The sequence below is a fragment of the Mastigoproctus giganteus genome, chromosome 11 (genome assembly GCF_048544385.1).
Source record: "Mastigoproctus giganteus isolate SK-2022 chromosome 11, ASM4854438v1, whole genome shotgun sequence".
NCBI classification, from domain to species: domain Eukaryota; kingdom Metazoa; phylum Arthropoda; class Arachnida; order Uropygi; family Thelyphonidae; genus Mastigoproctus; species Mastigoproctus giganteus.
Genome location: NC_143585.1, coordinates 141,651,644 through 141,667,789, shown reverse-complemented (window position 1 = coordinate 141,667,789; position 16,146 = coordinate 141,651,644). Strand labels below are relative to the sequence as shown.

General features: G+C 34.4%; 1 protein-coding gene across 1 annotated transcript in view; it reads right to left on the bottom strand.

The window, feature by feature from the left end:
* Positions 1-287: 287 nt before the first annotated feature.
* The window catches only part of LOC150078480 (mutS protein homolog 5-like), a 109,542-nt gene continuing 93,683 nt past the window's right edge, over positions 288-16,146 (bottom strand). The window contains exons 8-9 of the mRNA XM_090384581.1: positions 7,513-7,602; positions 288-435 (exon numbers count right to left, since the gene is read on the bottom strand). Of these exons, the coding sequence (XP_090240707.1) occupies positions 288-435; positions 7,513-7,602 (238 nt within the window). The remainder of the gene's footprint in view (positions 436-7,512; positions 7,603-16,146) is intronic.

Below are 16,146 nucleotides of genomic sequence, written 5' to 3'. Positions count from 1 at the left end.
CACCGTGCTCTTATCATGTGATCGGCAACTGTCACCTTGCTCTACATCACGTAATAAGTTGTTATCGCCTCAAATTTGTCTTCAACTCTTTTGCAGTAATCTTCAAATAATTTATCAATAATTGTGGTAATTTCATGAGATAGGTTTCAGAATAAAATTAAATATTTATTTAATATGTTAAATATTTCTTTGTATAAATTAAAATAATAATATCAATATTTGTTTGAAAAATTAACTGCAATTTAAATTCCACAAATACTTCCATTCAGCTAAGTTTCTCTAGGAATTTATAGTTGAATTTGACTTGCCTGTTTCAAATAAACACTCTTTCCACTAGCATTGGGCCCTGTAATCACTTTTATTCTACTGTATTTTCCACCACTCTGGAAATCATTTGGAACAAATGAAGCAGTACATAATTCTTGAAGAGGGTGCCTTTTAAAAAATAAAATAAAATCATATTTCAAGATTAAAATAACCGAGTATGTTATATATAATCATATGGAATTTGTAAAAAAAAAAAAAAAAATATTAAGTGTCATTATATATGTTAGGCCCTTGTCAATGAATATGTCACTGGCAGAAAAATTTTTGAGTCTATACCTCACCCATTTTGGACCAAAATCCCAATCATTTGTGGAAGGCCTCATAGCTAACCTTACATAGACTCAAAAATTTTTCTGCCAGTGACATATTCATTGACAAGGGCCTAACATATATAATGACACTTAATTTTTTTTTTTTTTTACAAATTCCATGATTATATATAATCAAATGGATATATATATTTTAATATATATATATATATTCAAATTCCTTTTTATTATATATAATCATGGAATTTTGTAAAAAAAAAAAAAAAATTAAGTGTCATTATATATGTTAGGCCCTTGTCAATGAATATGTCACTGGCAGAAAAATTTTTGAGTCTATACCTCACCCATTCTGGAACAAAACCCCAATCATTTGTGGAAGGCTTCGTAGCTAATCTTCTACTTTATTTTCTGCAGTGAGGACTAGTATCTTATTAAAAATGAATATAAATATGCAAATTAACAGATATGGAAATCACAGCAGAAGGCTACTAGGATGGGCAATGTTTACTATATGGATTTTTGAATGCAATTTTTTACAGTCTTTTGAAATATGCAATACTACATGCTGATCCAGAGGTTTCCAAGCCAAAAAGTCTAGCAAACCTCTGTATCAGCATGTACTGTTGATTATTTCACTATAATATCTGCATGTTGGTTATTTTAATGTGGATATAGAATTCAGCAATTACTGAAATGTTAGAGATTGATGAATATAATTTGTGGGAGACTGAGGTTTCAGCAAGATGGAACTATTACTCATACCACGAGTGGTTGTTGTTTGGGTACTACAGTCTCCAGGCTCGAGGTTGCCTGATTACTTCCTGTGGAGGATACTTAAAGGAAAATGTGTATTATTCTAACAATCCCAGAGATTTGGGCACAATGCAGAAAAACACTGCACTGATCATTGCCATCTGTATTGTATTTCTGCAAACATGAACCAATGGGCTTGTAAAAAGGTAATATTTGCTACTGACACCTGCCGTGACATGCTTATTCATAGATGAGATGCATAGCTGAATGCTTTTCACAGATGAGATGCATGGCTGAATGCTTTTCACAGATGAGATGCATGGCTGAATGCTTTTCACAGATGAGATGAATTCTTTCAATCTTCAGACCAATTTCGAGTACACCAATATAAGTTGTTCAATAAAATTTAAATTATATAAGGTTTCATGACTTTTGAAAAACTCTATATTACACTGAAATACCTATGTTATTTAAATTTATATTATTTATAAACTATAAAAGTAAAAAAAGTAAAGTGCAGCCATTATCAACCCACTGCAGGATGGAAGCCTCCTCAACAATTCATGCTGAAGGAAATGGACCATAATCTGCCACGCTGGTCCAGTGCAGGTTGGCAGATCGACCGTATTCAGCAGTCAGGGGCTTGAACCCCGGTCTAATCAAAGAGTGTGTGCTACTGCACTCCCGCTCCTGCCCACTCGGCTACAGAGCCCTTTTTTATAAACTATGTATCCCACAAAAATTATGAATTTATTTTTGGAAGTATAGTGTACATTTTATAGTGTACATATATTTAACTAAATAAATCTAAAAGTTTTAAACCTGTTAGCATTCATGTGAAGCCAAATTAGACTTCAGCACACCCAAGAAAAATTTTCAATAATGTAGGTATTTTGTTTACCTTTAAGGTACAGTATATAGCACTCCGGTTAAGCAAAAATGAAATTTTTTTATGTAGGTCAAAATAAGAAGCATCCATCCATGCTAATCAGAGAAGAAACATTCAATCATTAGTTATATTTCTTTCAGTAGAGTAAGTGTTTTGTATCAGTCACTTTTTGCCATATGAAATTCACAATATATATGAAGTGGGTATTAGGGTACCCTTAAGAAAGGTGTTTTTATTTCAATCTGACATCTTGAAACAAGAGTACCACTACCCAAATTATAAGTACCATCAACTTAGAACTTTTATGTTTACAGTTCAACCTAAAGATAAATTTAGAAAATATATGCGGGTGTCGTATTGCATTCAGATGGTGATGCTTTTATTTTAATCCACCACTTTGAAACAAGATGATTCCCCTGCAAATTATAAAAATTAAAAGTACCATGAACACCTTATCTGATATTGTTGTACATGTTGGCACTAATGACCTTAAGAGGAAGAGATCTGCAGATTTACCAACAAGTATGGGTAAATGCTGAAAAAAAGTCGCGAGTTAGGGTTAAACTTGAAAGTGTCTGCAATTCTGCCCAGACATGACAGGAGGGAATATATGATGAGAGCCTTGTCGATCAATTCGGCCCTGGAGAGATTGTGCAAGGCTCACGGGGTAAAATTTTTCTCAACGTGGTCTGTGCTTGCTAACAGGAGAGACTGCTTCTATTGGGATATCTACAAAATGTAAATAGAAAGGATGCAAGAATATTTGCTGATGCTATCGAGGCAATGTTAGGTGAATCCCCTCCCCCAAACTGCTAGTTTGGGGGGGTTTACAGACTAAAGGATTAATGGTAGCCACAGGCAGAAACAGAAGTGTTTCTTGCACTGCTTCTATTGTAATGAGCAGCAGCCTAGAGAGCAAGTTGCTGAGGATTTCAAGAGCTGAAATCCTCAGCAACTTGCTCAATAAGAGCTGGGAGTCATCATGGAACAAGTAACATGGGCTGTGTTAGGGTACCTAAGAGTAAGAGAAAGTGCATGTATTCTTGCATGTACACTAATGCTAGAAGTACAGTAAATAAAATTGATGAATTTGAAGTGCTGATCAAGACATCAAAGGCAGATATTGTTGGGATATCAGAGACATGGTGTCACACAAATATAAGCAGTGCAGAATTGGAATTTGGGGCGTACAATGTATATAGAAAGGATACACAGAGTAGGAAGGGAGGAGGGGTTATGCTGTTAGTTAAGAAACACATAAAATCTAAGAAAGTGCATCCAGTTCACACGGATAGACAGTGCAATGTTGAGTCTGTTTGGTGTGACATAAACACTGGGAAATGGAAAATGAAAGTAAGAATATGATATAGGCCTAATGACACTGATGAGTACAATGAACAGTTGTGCAGAGAAATAGAAGGGGCCAGTAAATGTATTGTAATAGGGGATTTTAACTTTCCAAATATTGACTGGAACTTGTGGGATGGTGACTCATGCTAGCAAGACTTTTGTGGATTTACTGGAGGATTGTTTTCTACAGCAACATGTTTGAGGGGCAACCAGAGGGAGTAATACCCTTGATCTGATTATCAGCAGTGATTATTTATGCATTAAGAATTTGCAGATAAAGGAACCACTAGGTGACAGTGATCACAGTGTACTGATGTGGGATTTACTTAAAGATGTAACTACCATGAAAGGTAGAGGGAAGGGTTTTGTTTTCATAAAGGTGACTAGAGAGGTCTCAGATAGTTTTTAAATTCTATAGGGTGGGATCAACTGATGATGTTACCAATGGTGAATTCTAAATGGGAAGCCTTCAGGGAATTAATCATGGAGGCTACTAGGCTTTTCATACCAACTAAGAAAAACTGTTTGTAGTTCAGGCCTAAATGGATGTCAGATGAATTAATGAGGCTCATGGCATAGAAGGAAAATGTATGAGATGCATATAAATTATTAGGTGACACAGAAGCCTACAGCAGATATAAGCTAGTCTGTAATCAAGTCACAAAAGAGGTTTGGCAGCCGAAGGCAGTTACAAAAAATCTTTGGCAAAGGATGTAAAGAAAAACAACAGCGTTCTTTACTTATGTAAACTCTAGAAGGAAGTAGATGAATCAGATTGGTCCACTTAACATAGATGGGTTCATTATTGATGATCATGCTCAGGTAGCTGATAAACTGAATGAGTATTTTGCGTCTACATTCACACATGAGGAGTCATTCAATGAGGGGAGAGCCAGAAGTTTATCAAATGCTAACAGGGAGCTAAGTGATTTTGTAATAACTGGGAGCAAAGTGGAGGAGAAATTATTGAAGTTGAACATAAAAAAGGCACCTGGGGCAGATGGAATCTATCCAGTTATAATGATTTTTTTTTTTTTTTTTTTTGATTTGGTAGTTGTTGGCGCATCGGCTTCTGTGGCCATATTGCACCTCCCAAGGTTTTTGCAGTACTTTGATCCAAGCCCGAGGCGGGAATCGAACCCGCGACCTTTGGGTTGCCGGGCAGGTACTTTACCCACTCTGCTAGCCCGGTCGGCCCAGTTATAATGAAGAAAGCAGCAAAGGAAGTGAGCAAACCCATAGCCATAATTTTGAGAGCATCCTTAGAGTGAGGGGAGGTTCCCATGGACTGGAGATGTGCAAATGTATCCCCAATTCACAAAGAGGGTTCAAAAGAGGACACAAATAATTATAGACCTGTTAGTTTAACTTCTATTCCAGGGAAAATAATGGAGTCACTGGTTATAGAAGCAATGCAGGATCACCTAGACAAGACAGCAGCAATAGTTCAGACACAGCATGGGTTTGTTAAGGAGAAGTCTTGTCTGACCAGTTTGATTGGATACTATAATGTGGTCACAAAAGAACTGAATGCAAAAAATAATTTTGATATCATATACTTGGATTTCAGGAAAGTTTTTGATACTGTTGCACACGGAAGACTGCTGTACAAATTGGTATGCCATTAAGGGCAAGTTACTGCAGCGGATAAAGGGATGGTTGAGTGGGAGATGGCAGAGAGTGATAATAAACGGACACTGTTCTACATGGACTAATGTTATTAGCAGAGTCCCCCACAGTTTGGTGCTGGGCCCATTGTTGTTTTGTGTATTTATCAACGATATGGATGAAAGTATATCAGGCTTATTGTCCAAGTTTACAGATGATACCAAGGTTGGCAGGGTTGTTAATGAACTAAAGACAGTATGCTACTACAACAGGATCTAGAAAAGTTAGGCAGATGGGCTGAGAAGTGGCAACTGAAGTTTAACATTGAAAAATGCAAAGTACTGCATATTGGTAGCAGTAACCCAAGAGAAATGTACCAATTGTGTGGTACTACACTCGGGGAGGTGGAGAATGAAAAAGACCTGGGGGTAATTGTGCAATGAGATATGAAGTTCTCTGAGCAGTGCAGATGAGTGCCAGAGTAAGTCATGGAGTTTTGTCAATGATATACAGGAATTTTTCTATCAGAGACAAGGAGTTGATTATCACTTTGTATAAAGAAATGGTGAGGCCATTCCTTGAGCACTGTATACAGGTCTGGAAGCATCATTTTAGAAAGGATGTAGAGTTGCTAGAACGAGTACAAAGAAGGGCAACAAGATTGATGAGAGGAACAAAGGGGTGTGCTTATGAAGAAAGGCTTAAGTTCTGCGTCTGCAGCATCTGGAGACTAGGCACATGCGAGGTGATCTGATTGAGGTGTATAAGACCTTGAGTGGTTTGAGCAGGCTCAATGCTGATGGGATACTTCCACTTGCTTAGACTAAGAACCTGAGGGGGTATAGATTCAAATTGAGGAAAGACAGTTGTAGAACAGATGTGCCGAAATTTTCCTTTAGCCAATGGGTGTTGATTGCTGGAACAGACTTCCATCTGCTATTGTAGAACTTGATAACTTAAATAAATTTAAGGCTGAACTAGACAAACATTTGGAATGACCAGATGGGTGAAATGGAAAGGGTGTTGTTGTTTATATATATATTTTTTTGGCTGATGCTGTATAAGCTTGCTTTCTTGCATCATATGCCTCAACTAATGCTAATGCTAAAGAATTTATATTTACATGCTGATCCCAAACTAAATTTACAGTACATGTGAAGAAGATGTCCTTGGGTATACTTACTGAAATGTTTTTATTTTTATCTACACCTTGAAAAAGATAATCCCCACTTGAATAATAGGCATCATCTGATCTGATGTAGTCTTTAAAAGGCATTGTTTAGGGAAAAACAATTATAGTAGGAAAGAAAACACTCCCATTTACATGTTCAAAATAAAATTTATTTATTAAAACTAATCATAGTCACAGGTTGAGACCCTCAGCAAACACATGAATTAACTGTAATAATAATATTAATGAAGAATACACATTTATATCATGCTTCATCAGTGAATTAAACAGCAAAAATAAACTTATGCAAAAATATTTTAAACTTTACCCATGGCAAATAATTTTTCGCAAAACTGTTTCAGTAAAGAAGTAAAGATTAGTATCGAAGTAATTACAAAAACCCTTGGCTCCTTTTGCTGCAAGCTAAGGTGCCAGTGGGACGCACTTGGGTAATAATGAAATTTAATAATTTTTAATATGTATGACTATATCATCCTTTAAAAAATTACAATTATTGCACAAAAATTATGTGGACCTGGTAACTGCTAAGTAAAGTTGTCCATGAACAAAAATGGCAACTTTCTTGGAAGTCTGACGTTGATATTTGTTGATTGTGATGACAAAAGCTAAGAAATTGTCTTCTCTTCAAAGTAAATGGCAATTTAGTTTCACTGGGAGTTAAATCAATTCTCATAATTTCAAAATCAGTTGAAAAAGTTTTTGTAAAATTTTTTTTTCTCAATTTTATTGCTAAATAAAACCTATTGCAAAAGCTATCAGGTTATTCAAGATCAAGATCAATGTTCCATTCAGAGGTACATAAGCAAATTATTATACAGATTATATTTTAAGTAGCCAAATATTTATATAAACAATGTTAATGAAAGAATGTAATTTGGCATAGTCATTAATCAAAAATATAAGACACTGCTATTTCTAGCCATGATCAGAATGTCAAAAAAAGAAAAACCCTTTAAAATAATAAGTTTTCTAAGAAAATATGAAGTTGGCTACTCAGCTCTCTTCCTGGTCTTACCCACCCGTGTAGGACTAGGGACAGAGTTAACGCATATCCAGAAATCAAAAATTAAAATTTAAAAAGAAGCTAAAAAATATAGTAATTAAATCATCAAACAACTATTTACCTTCCTCTGACAATGTTAATGATTCCATCACTGGCAATTTCAGGTTTCACATAGTTTAATTCTTTAGCTAACAATGCCAAAGTCATAATACTAGAATCAAAACAGACTAAATTAATATGAAATGTAAACTTACTGGTTTTAAATTTGTAAATGTTAAAAATTAATAATTTAAGTTTCAGCTTGATGCAATATTCTCAATTTCTTCAATATATTTGTCAAGTAATTACTAAGGAAGATACTGAAAAATAACTATACTTTCCAGAGTATTCAACCTTTCAAGAAAATGTATGCCTGTTCAGCACATTTTTTTATGGACTCACCTTTGACTTTAATGGATGATGATTTTTTTTTTGGAAATACTTTCAACCAATTAAAATAGTATACAGCTCAAAGCAAAGCATGCTGGCCATGCTCTGATCCTTTATCAGCATATAATTACTCATTATAATTCAACTATAATAAAAAAGGGCAATCATAAAGTAAGTTCCAGGGTTTGTGGCCTTGTATTTCTCACAGTATTTGTTGGAAAGAGCTGAAATTTTGGAATATTTCCATATTAGACTTGAACTCAAAGTATCCAATGTTTGATATGTCTATTAACATTCACAAAGAGCAAAGTAGTAATTTATCCATGATGACTAATAGAAGGAAAACATAGTGAGCAGTGAAGTGCTAGTAGCAATGCAATGCCAAAGTTACACTACTAATATAAATATTGACATTTTACATAATCTCTGTCATAGTCCATGTTCTAGTAAAGCAGGGATAAGGATAATGGAGGTTACAGGTTGTATGTGTATAGACTGCATAAAGGATGACTCTGAACAGTGCAATAACTGCTTCTCAAGTCTTTGCTGCAAAAGATCAGCAGAGTGGAGAGACAAAGGTACTGCAAGTATATGTGCCCTTTTTCAACTGGAGATGTCTTTCTCTACCATACAGAAAGCACTTCATAAAATACTTTGCATGGTTTTATGTAACACCTACAGGTTCAAGCCATGTGAACCTGTAGGTGTTACATAAAAGAATGAGAAATAGCCTGACAACTTCCTGTATCATTTTTTCAGGCATCAAATCTACATCCTACTTATCAACCCCCTTCATGATATTAAAGTAGTAGAACATGACATTGGTTCTCTACTCATTTCATTCTTAGTCAGCACTTGAAGAATTAACAGAGCAAGGACTACAGATGTTAGTATTAGTATTAGTAGTGGCAAATGATGCAAGAAAGCAAGCTTATACAGCATCAGCAAAACAAATCCCACATCACTTGTCTATCCCCTCCAATAGTTGGTCTAGTTCTTTCTTGAATTTATTCAAACTACCCACAAGTTTGTCCCAGTAATCAACCACACGCTGGCTGAAGACAAACTTTTGCATATCTAGTATTAGTAGCATATGATGCAAGAAAGTAAGCTTATACAGCATCAGCCAAAAAAGGAACAGAACTTCCCATATCGACTCCTCCCCACAGTTTGTCTAATTCTTTGATGAATTCACTGAAACTACCCACTTCCACTCAACCACCCCTAATGCTACTGTTCCAATTTTTAAAGCAATTTTTCATGTGGAACAGTGTCAAAAGCTTTTCTGGAATTTAAAGTATAATGGAAATATTACTTGCATCCAGTTCCTTTGTTACTGCATCATAGTAGCTAATCAGATTTGCCAGAAAAGATTCAACTGCCTCTCCCCAACAAACTCGTGCTCTGTGTGTATTTTTTTTTTGTATAATTCCATTTCTGTTAAGATGTTCCTACAATGCTTCTTTAACCACTGGCTCCATTATTTTTCCTGGAACAGAAGTCAAACTTACAGGTCTATGAATGCTCACATTGCCCTTTGATCCTCTTTGTGAATAAGAGACAATTTTTCACATTTTCTATTTATAGGTGCTTTCCTGAATTCAAGGATGTCTCATAATTGTGGCCAAGGGTTGGCTTATTTTACCTCTTCTGCTGCTTCTTTTACTATAACTGGAATCCCATCAGATATCTTATTTACTTTTAGCTTCAGCAATTTCTCTTTCACTTTCTTGAAGTTACAACAAAATCATTTATCTCCCAGTTATAACCTGGTACTTTCCCATCCTTAAAAAATTATTCATGCATGAATGTTAATGTAAATACAGTAGACTCTCGATTTTCCAGGATAGATGGTAAAAAACAAATCCCTGTTAATCCAAAAATACAGAAGTCCCCAACATACGTAAGAGATATGTTCCAGGATTTCTTACTTCGAGTTTTACGTAACTCGGGAATGACTAATAACATATTGCTACTATATTATTATCGACAAATCTGAATTCAGCGCGATACTTGTTAATGTTTGACCATTTTCATACATCCTTATTATTTGAATTTTCTGATCCAACTCTATCGCTTTCCTTTGGTTGATAGATTTACTTGTAGTGCTGTCACTTATTCTCTTAGTTGGCACCATGATAACGGTCAAAACGAAATTTTCAGTAAAGAACTTCACAGGGTTTAGGTGAAAACTCACTATTTTCACCCCGAGTGAGCTCACATTTTACTAAAGCACATTTCTGGAGGTCACTACCATAAAACAATAAAAACAATTTGCACTTTCCAGTTTATTGGGCTTTTCTGTTAGTGCATCTAATTATAAATGGGTAGCAAATCGATCTTATTGCATTTGCAAAAATACCGATAACTGGAATTCTGTGGGTTTTTACGTTATTATGGTGAAATGTGTGTCCCCTTCACTGAAATCTTCAGTCATATAAAAAAAAAAAAAAACACATAAATGAATTGTAAGAATTTTCTCTTCTTTCCTATTTTGTTGCTTGTTACTCCATATCTCACTTGTGCATGCCGTGATCGTCGTTATTGATTGCTTATTTTATTTATTTATTATTATTTTTTTTTTGTTTTAAATTTTACAATTCTAAAACAAAAAAATAAATAAATAAAATTAGTGAAAAAAAATTTATGTAAATCCGTAGTTGCATAAGTCAGGGACTTACTGTATCGAAAAATGTTCATTAACCTACGTAAAAAAATATGGATAGATAAAAAACAAAAAAACTTACCACGCACTAGTCACGTGTCCAATAAGATGCTTCCTTTTTTTTTTCACGATGTTGATTTTAAGTCTATAGCTTTCCTATATTATTTACGATTTTGCATATGGTTTGGTCACCAACATTATAATCGTTCCTTAGAGATTTAACGGATGTACCGTTTTCAAACATTTGAATAATTTCAAGTTTTTGTTTAAACTAAAAGCGAAATTCTTTTGCATTTACTTCGCAATGCACCAAAAAAAAAAAAAAAAACTAAACATTTGGTCTTTTTTTTATTTTTTTGAGTGGCAGATATGAAGACAGCGAGGATTGCAAGATAATAGGTACACTAATCTTCTAATAAAAACTTATAATGCCACTTGTCGCTTATTTACAACTTGCAAAACATCTTTTTATACCTATTCTAGTTATTACTTGAATTTTATGATTTCTGGTTGATTTATCTTTTTATTTCAAATCTTGAAGTGTCCCGGTTAATCGAGAGTCTGCTGTATTAATTTAAGTTGATATACAGTTGATATATTCAAGGATATACAGGAATTTTGCTAGCAGTGAGAAAGCTGCTTTGATATGCCATTTATAGAACTCAAATATGACTCATTTTTCATATCCACAACTAACTCTTCTTTGCCTACTCATGCAACTTTAGCATTAGCATAGGCATATGATGCAAGAAAGCAAGCTTATGCAGCATCAGCCAAAAAAAAAAAAAAAAATTCCACTTCATCCCTCCGTTCGTTCAAAATACCTGTCCAGCTGAGCTCTAAACTTATTCAGGCCATCAACCTCCACAACAAGGGACGGAAGTCTGTTCCACCAACCAACCACCCGCCGGCCGGCCAAAGGCAAACCTCCGCACATCCATCCTACATCTGTCCTTCCTCAATTTGAATTTATGCCGTCTCAAGTGATTATTCTGAGCAAGAAGAAGGATCCCATCAGCATTGAGCATGCTCAAACCATTCAAGGCTTTATACACCTCTATCAGATCACCTCGCCGATGCCTAGTCTCCAGACACTGTAATTTGCAAAACTTAAGCCTTTCTTCGTAAGAGCAGCCCTTTGTTCCATTCACTAATCTTGTTGCCCTTCTCTGTATTTGTTCCAGCAGCTCTACATCTTTCTTGAAATGAGGCCTCCAGACCTGTATACAGTACTCAAGGTGTGGCCTGACCATTGCCTTATACAAGGGAATAATCACCTCCTCATCCCTGCTAGAAAAATTCCTATATCATTGACAATACACCACAAGCTACTCCTGCAGCAATGTTGACCATTAAGAGAGTGAATTGCTACATGCTGTTATCAATCTAGGCACACCCTCTCTGCAAGAGCAGCAGGTAATAGGAAAAAATTATCTTCATGTAAAACATGTTCAACTACATTGTAGCTGACAAGTCAAGGGGGTCCTTAAAATATTTCCTGCTCAGAGTAGTTCTTGTCATTTCCATATACACAGCCCAGATACCAAACTTAACATTAGCAGATTTTTGTATAAATTCTACTTAAAGTCCATTTTTACACTCAATTATAAATCTGTTTATAATGCAGAAGAGAGAATGCTGGGGATTTACAGTTAGATTAATGATTTTCCTTCATTCTATTTAAAAAAAAAAAAAAAAAAAAAATAGTCTTTTATGTTATTACTCTTTCATCAAAATAAAAAGATTCATGTGAAAAGATAGAGTGTGTTTTATTATAGTGTGTTTTATTTTTATTTCACTAAAACAGAGAACTTTCAATTATAACTTCTTATATAACGTGTTGAAGCACGTGTTAACACACAAGCACATTTTAAAGTAAGAGTAGCATTCCCTGCCCTTCTGGAAATAGAATTAAATAATAATAGTAATAATAATAATAATAATAATAATAACTGGGGGGGTCTGCCCCTGCTCGCTTTGCTCACCAATCCCCATGCACACTTTTCTAAGTATTATGTAGAGGTATGACGGAGTAAGTCAAATCTTTTCTATGTAAAAGACATACCTGTCGAAATGCACTGATCGATATTTAATCAAGAAATGACCTGTATAATTATTTACCTGTGCATTTGTGGTGCGTAGCATTCTCAAGGTCGAATAAATATCACTATGTAATTATTTACATACATTTACATAGGTCACTTAGGAAAAGGCCTGATAAAAATTCAGATCTTGGGTACCACTCCATACTTCGATTAAAAGTCAGGAAGAATGCAGTGATTGGCAGGTGTCACTCACTGTTTAGCCCTGTCCTCCTAGGTTGACAGGCCTAGGGTGTTTATCCCCCCCACTTGCCATTTTAAAATTGGGAACTTGTTTTCCAATTTTAAAACAGCAGGGTGGGGGGAAACACCCTACCTAAGCTAAGCACCCCCCTCCTCAACGACACAAAACAATCAGAGACAAAACACATTCACAATAATCACCCAATCACAGAACTCGACCGTACAAAAGTCACTCCGTTGGTAAATGACAGATTTTAGCCAAAGCCCTTTTACTTCAGGTTCCATAATGCATGAGAAATACTGTTGCATCCGAAAGCAGAACTAAAATATTTAACTGAAATATTTACAAACTATTCAAATATTTAAAATATTAATAAAATACTAAACTATTTACAAATATACAATATTCATTAATATACAAAAAATGTTACAATGAAACATAAAATATTAGACAGTGAAGCACATGCATGAGGTTGGTGAAAGTTATGGAGGCAATTGTCAATAATTAATTGCATTTGTAGTGATATAATTGCCTTGCCCTCTTCTCCCATTGGCTTGAATAAATATCACTAGGAAGAAAACTTTTTTAATGTATAGAGAGATAATGAAATAAATTAAATTAGAGTTATAATATTAATTAGTAGTTAATCATCATATGCCTCTACTAATGCTAATTAAATATAATATTAATTAAATTTTAAAATAACAAGACAAAAGCTAGTGTATTGCATCAAGTCGCATGTAGTAAGTCAAAAAAGTTGATTAAATAGCACTGTTTTCTGTTCATCTCGTATTGTGAATGCCTTCACAATGAGTTGCCTATTCACTATACTTTGAATAGCTAATGCTTCCACAATAGAGAATATTGTTATTTATTTTCAGTGGATACCACTACCCAGACAGCCATTTCAGAGATACTTGGCCTTTCATTGGTGAGTGTTTGTTTGTTTGTTTGTTATTTGGATTTTTAGGAGCATTAGCAACTAAGGCCATATTGCTCTGGGGATATGCGGTGATCACTCCCTGACCTTTCCGCATCCTCTGTATTTGGTGGTCACAGGCTCGAACCCCGGTCTAATCAAGAAGCGTGTGCTACGCACTGCTGCTCCTGCCCACCTGGCTATGGAGGCGCCATTGGTGAGTGGGTAGGTAGCCAGTGGTATGACTGACAACCAGTTGTGAAATTAACTCCACAATATGAAAGATGCCAAATGGTGTACAGTAGTTTAAAACTCAATAAAAATTTAGGGCTGAAATGATTTTCCCTCATTCTTTGTCTTTTATGTTATTACTCTTTCATCAAAATAAAAAAAAATTCACATGGAAAGGAAAGTTTGTTTCACTTTTATTTTATCAAATCAGAGGGCTTTCAATTATAACTTTTTATATAGCTGTTGAAGTGCATGTTAATACACAAGCACATTTTAAAGAATAAGTAGTATTCCACACCCTTCTGGGAATAGAATTAAGTAATAAGAATAAAAATAATAATAATAATATTCACAATATGAGATGTAAAGAAAATGATGCCATGTAATCAACTTTGGTTGGTAAGAAGGAAAAGGCTACCTATCTGATTGACATAGTGGTGCCCAACACTGGCAACCTCCAGAAAACCCATGAGGAAAAAATCAGGAAGTACACAAGCCAAAGACTGGAGATCAAAGAGATGTGGCATATACAACAAGTAATGACCATCCCAAGTATCGTGTCAGCCACTGGTATGGTGCCAAAGATCCTACATAACAGCCTAGCAGCAATAGATCTCCCAGAGAACATCTACAAGGAACTCCAAAAAGTCGCAATCCTGAACACCTGTAGGATAGTCAGAGAGCTCCTCGACCAACAGTAACACCAAACATAACAACCATCCTGTGTACTTGGTAGCAATACCTTCACAAGGTGGAATCTCCAATCAGGGAGAAATAATATAAGAGCAATAATAATAATAATAATGGGAAGTGGTATCCACTGAAATTAAGCAACAACAGTCTTCTCTATTGGGGAAGAGTTACTTATTGGAAGTATAACGAATAAGCAACTAGTTGAGAAGGCATTCACAATATGAGATGTAAAGAAAATGATGCCATGTAATCAACTTTGGTTGACTTACTACGTACTGACTTGATGTAATGCACTAAGTTGTAGGTCTAATACGTTTTCCATAGTCTGAGGCTTTCAGCCCTAAATTTTTATTAAATTTTAAAATTACTTAAAATAATTATTAAATTATATGAATACTTGTATTATTTTATCTTAGTTTTGGGTTTATTAGTTTAAGTTTAAATTAAATTTGTTTTTTATTTTATTAGTTTTAGTTTTCATATAAATAAAAAATATATATAAAATTTTATAATAACTGATTTAAATAAAAATCAAAGTTATATTTTTAAAATAAATCACAAATCAGTTATTCTGAGTCTTTTTTTTTAACTCCATTCAGCACCTATGATTGAGGCCATATTTGCCATACTTGCATATGTCATCAATAAACATTTCAAGACAGTTTGTGATATAACTTGCAAAATTTGACCTGAAAAATGAGCAGCCTGATGAACATGATGATTTACTGTTACTGTTAGTCATCTTTTTAGACACATATTATAAAAATTGGGGAGATTCTAAGGACAAATAATTTCTGGGAATTAGTCAATTTCGGGGACTATATCCAGAAACCAAGAATATCTGGTAACTTTAAAGGAATGAAAAACATGAAATAAGCGGAATTTTATGATTAGACAGTAGCTTGTGGGAGTTGTCTACAGAGATACACAACTGTCATTTATAAATGTGTGAGTTATAAATAGTAGTTATAAATGATGACAATGATACAAATTAAGAATATTGAATATTAACAAAGGTAACAATAAAAATAAACAATAGAAAAGAATTTAGACAGAATTATTATTATTATTATTATTATTAAGAAGAGACCAAACAAGATTATTTTATTGGAGCCCTATACATTAAAAAAAAAAAAAAAAAAAAAAAACCACCTCTCTTTCTATTCCAGCACAAAGTATTGCTTTCTACTACAATAGAAAGCGATATTTTATGCTGGAATAGAAAGAGATTTTTTTTTTTTTTGTTTTTCAGTATACATAATTTAAAACACAACTTCAGTATACATCATAGTAGTAGTAGCATTAAACAATGCAAGGAATAAAGCTTATATATCATAAGCAAAAAAGAGAGAAAAAAAAAACAACATCACTTATTTATTCCCTCCAGTAATTATTCTAATCTTTCCAAAAATTTATTCAAACTACCTATTTCCACAACACCAACAATCACACTCTAGCTGAATGAAAATTTCACACATCTATCTTGCAACTATCCTTTCTTAATTTAACCCCAGGGGCTCACATCTAGTGAG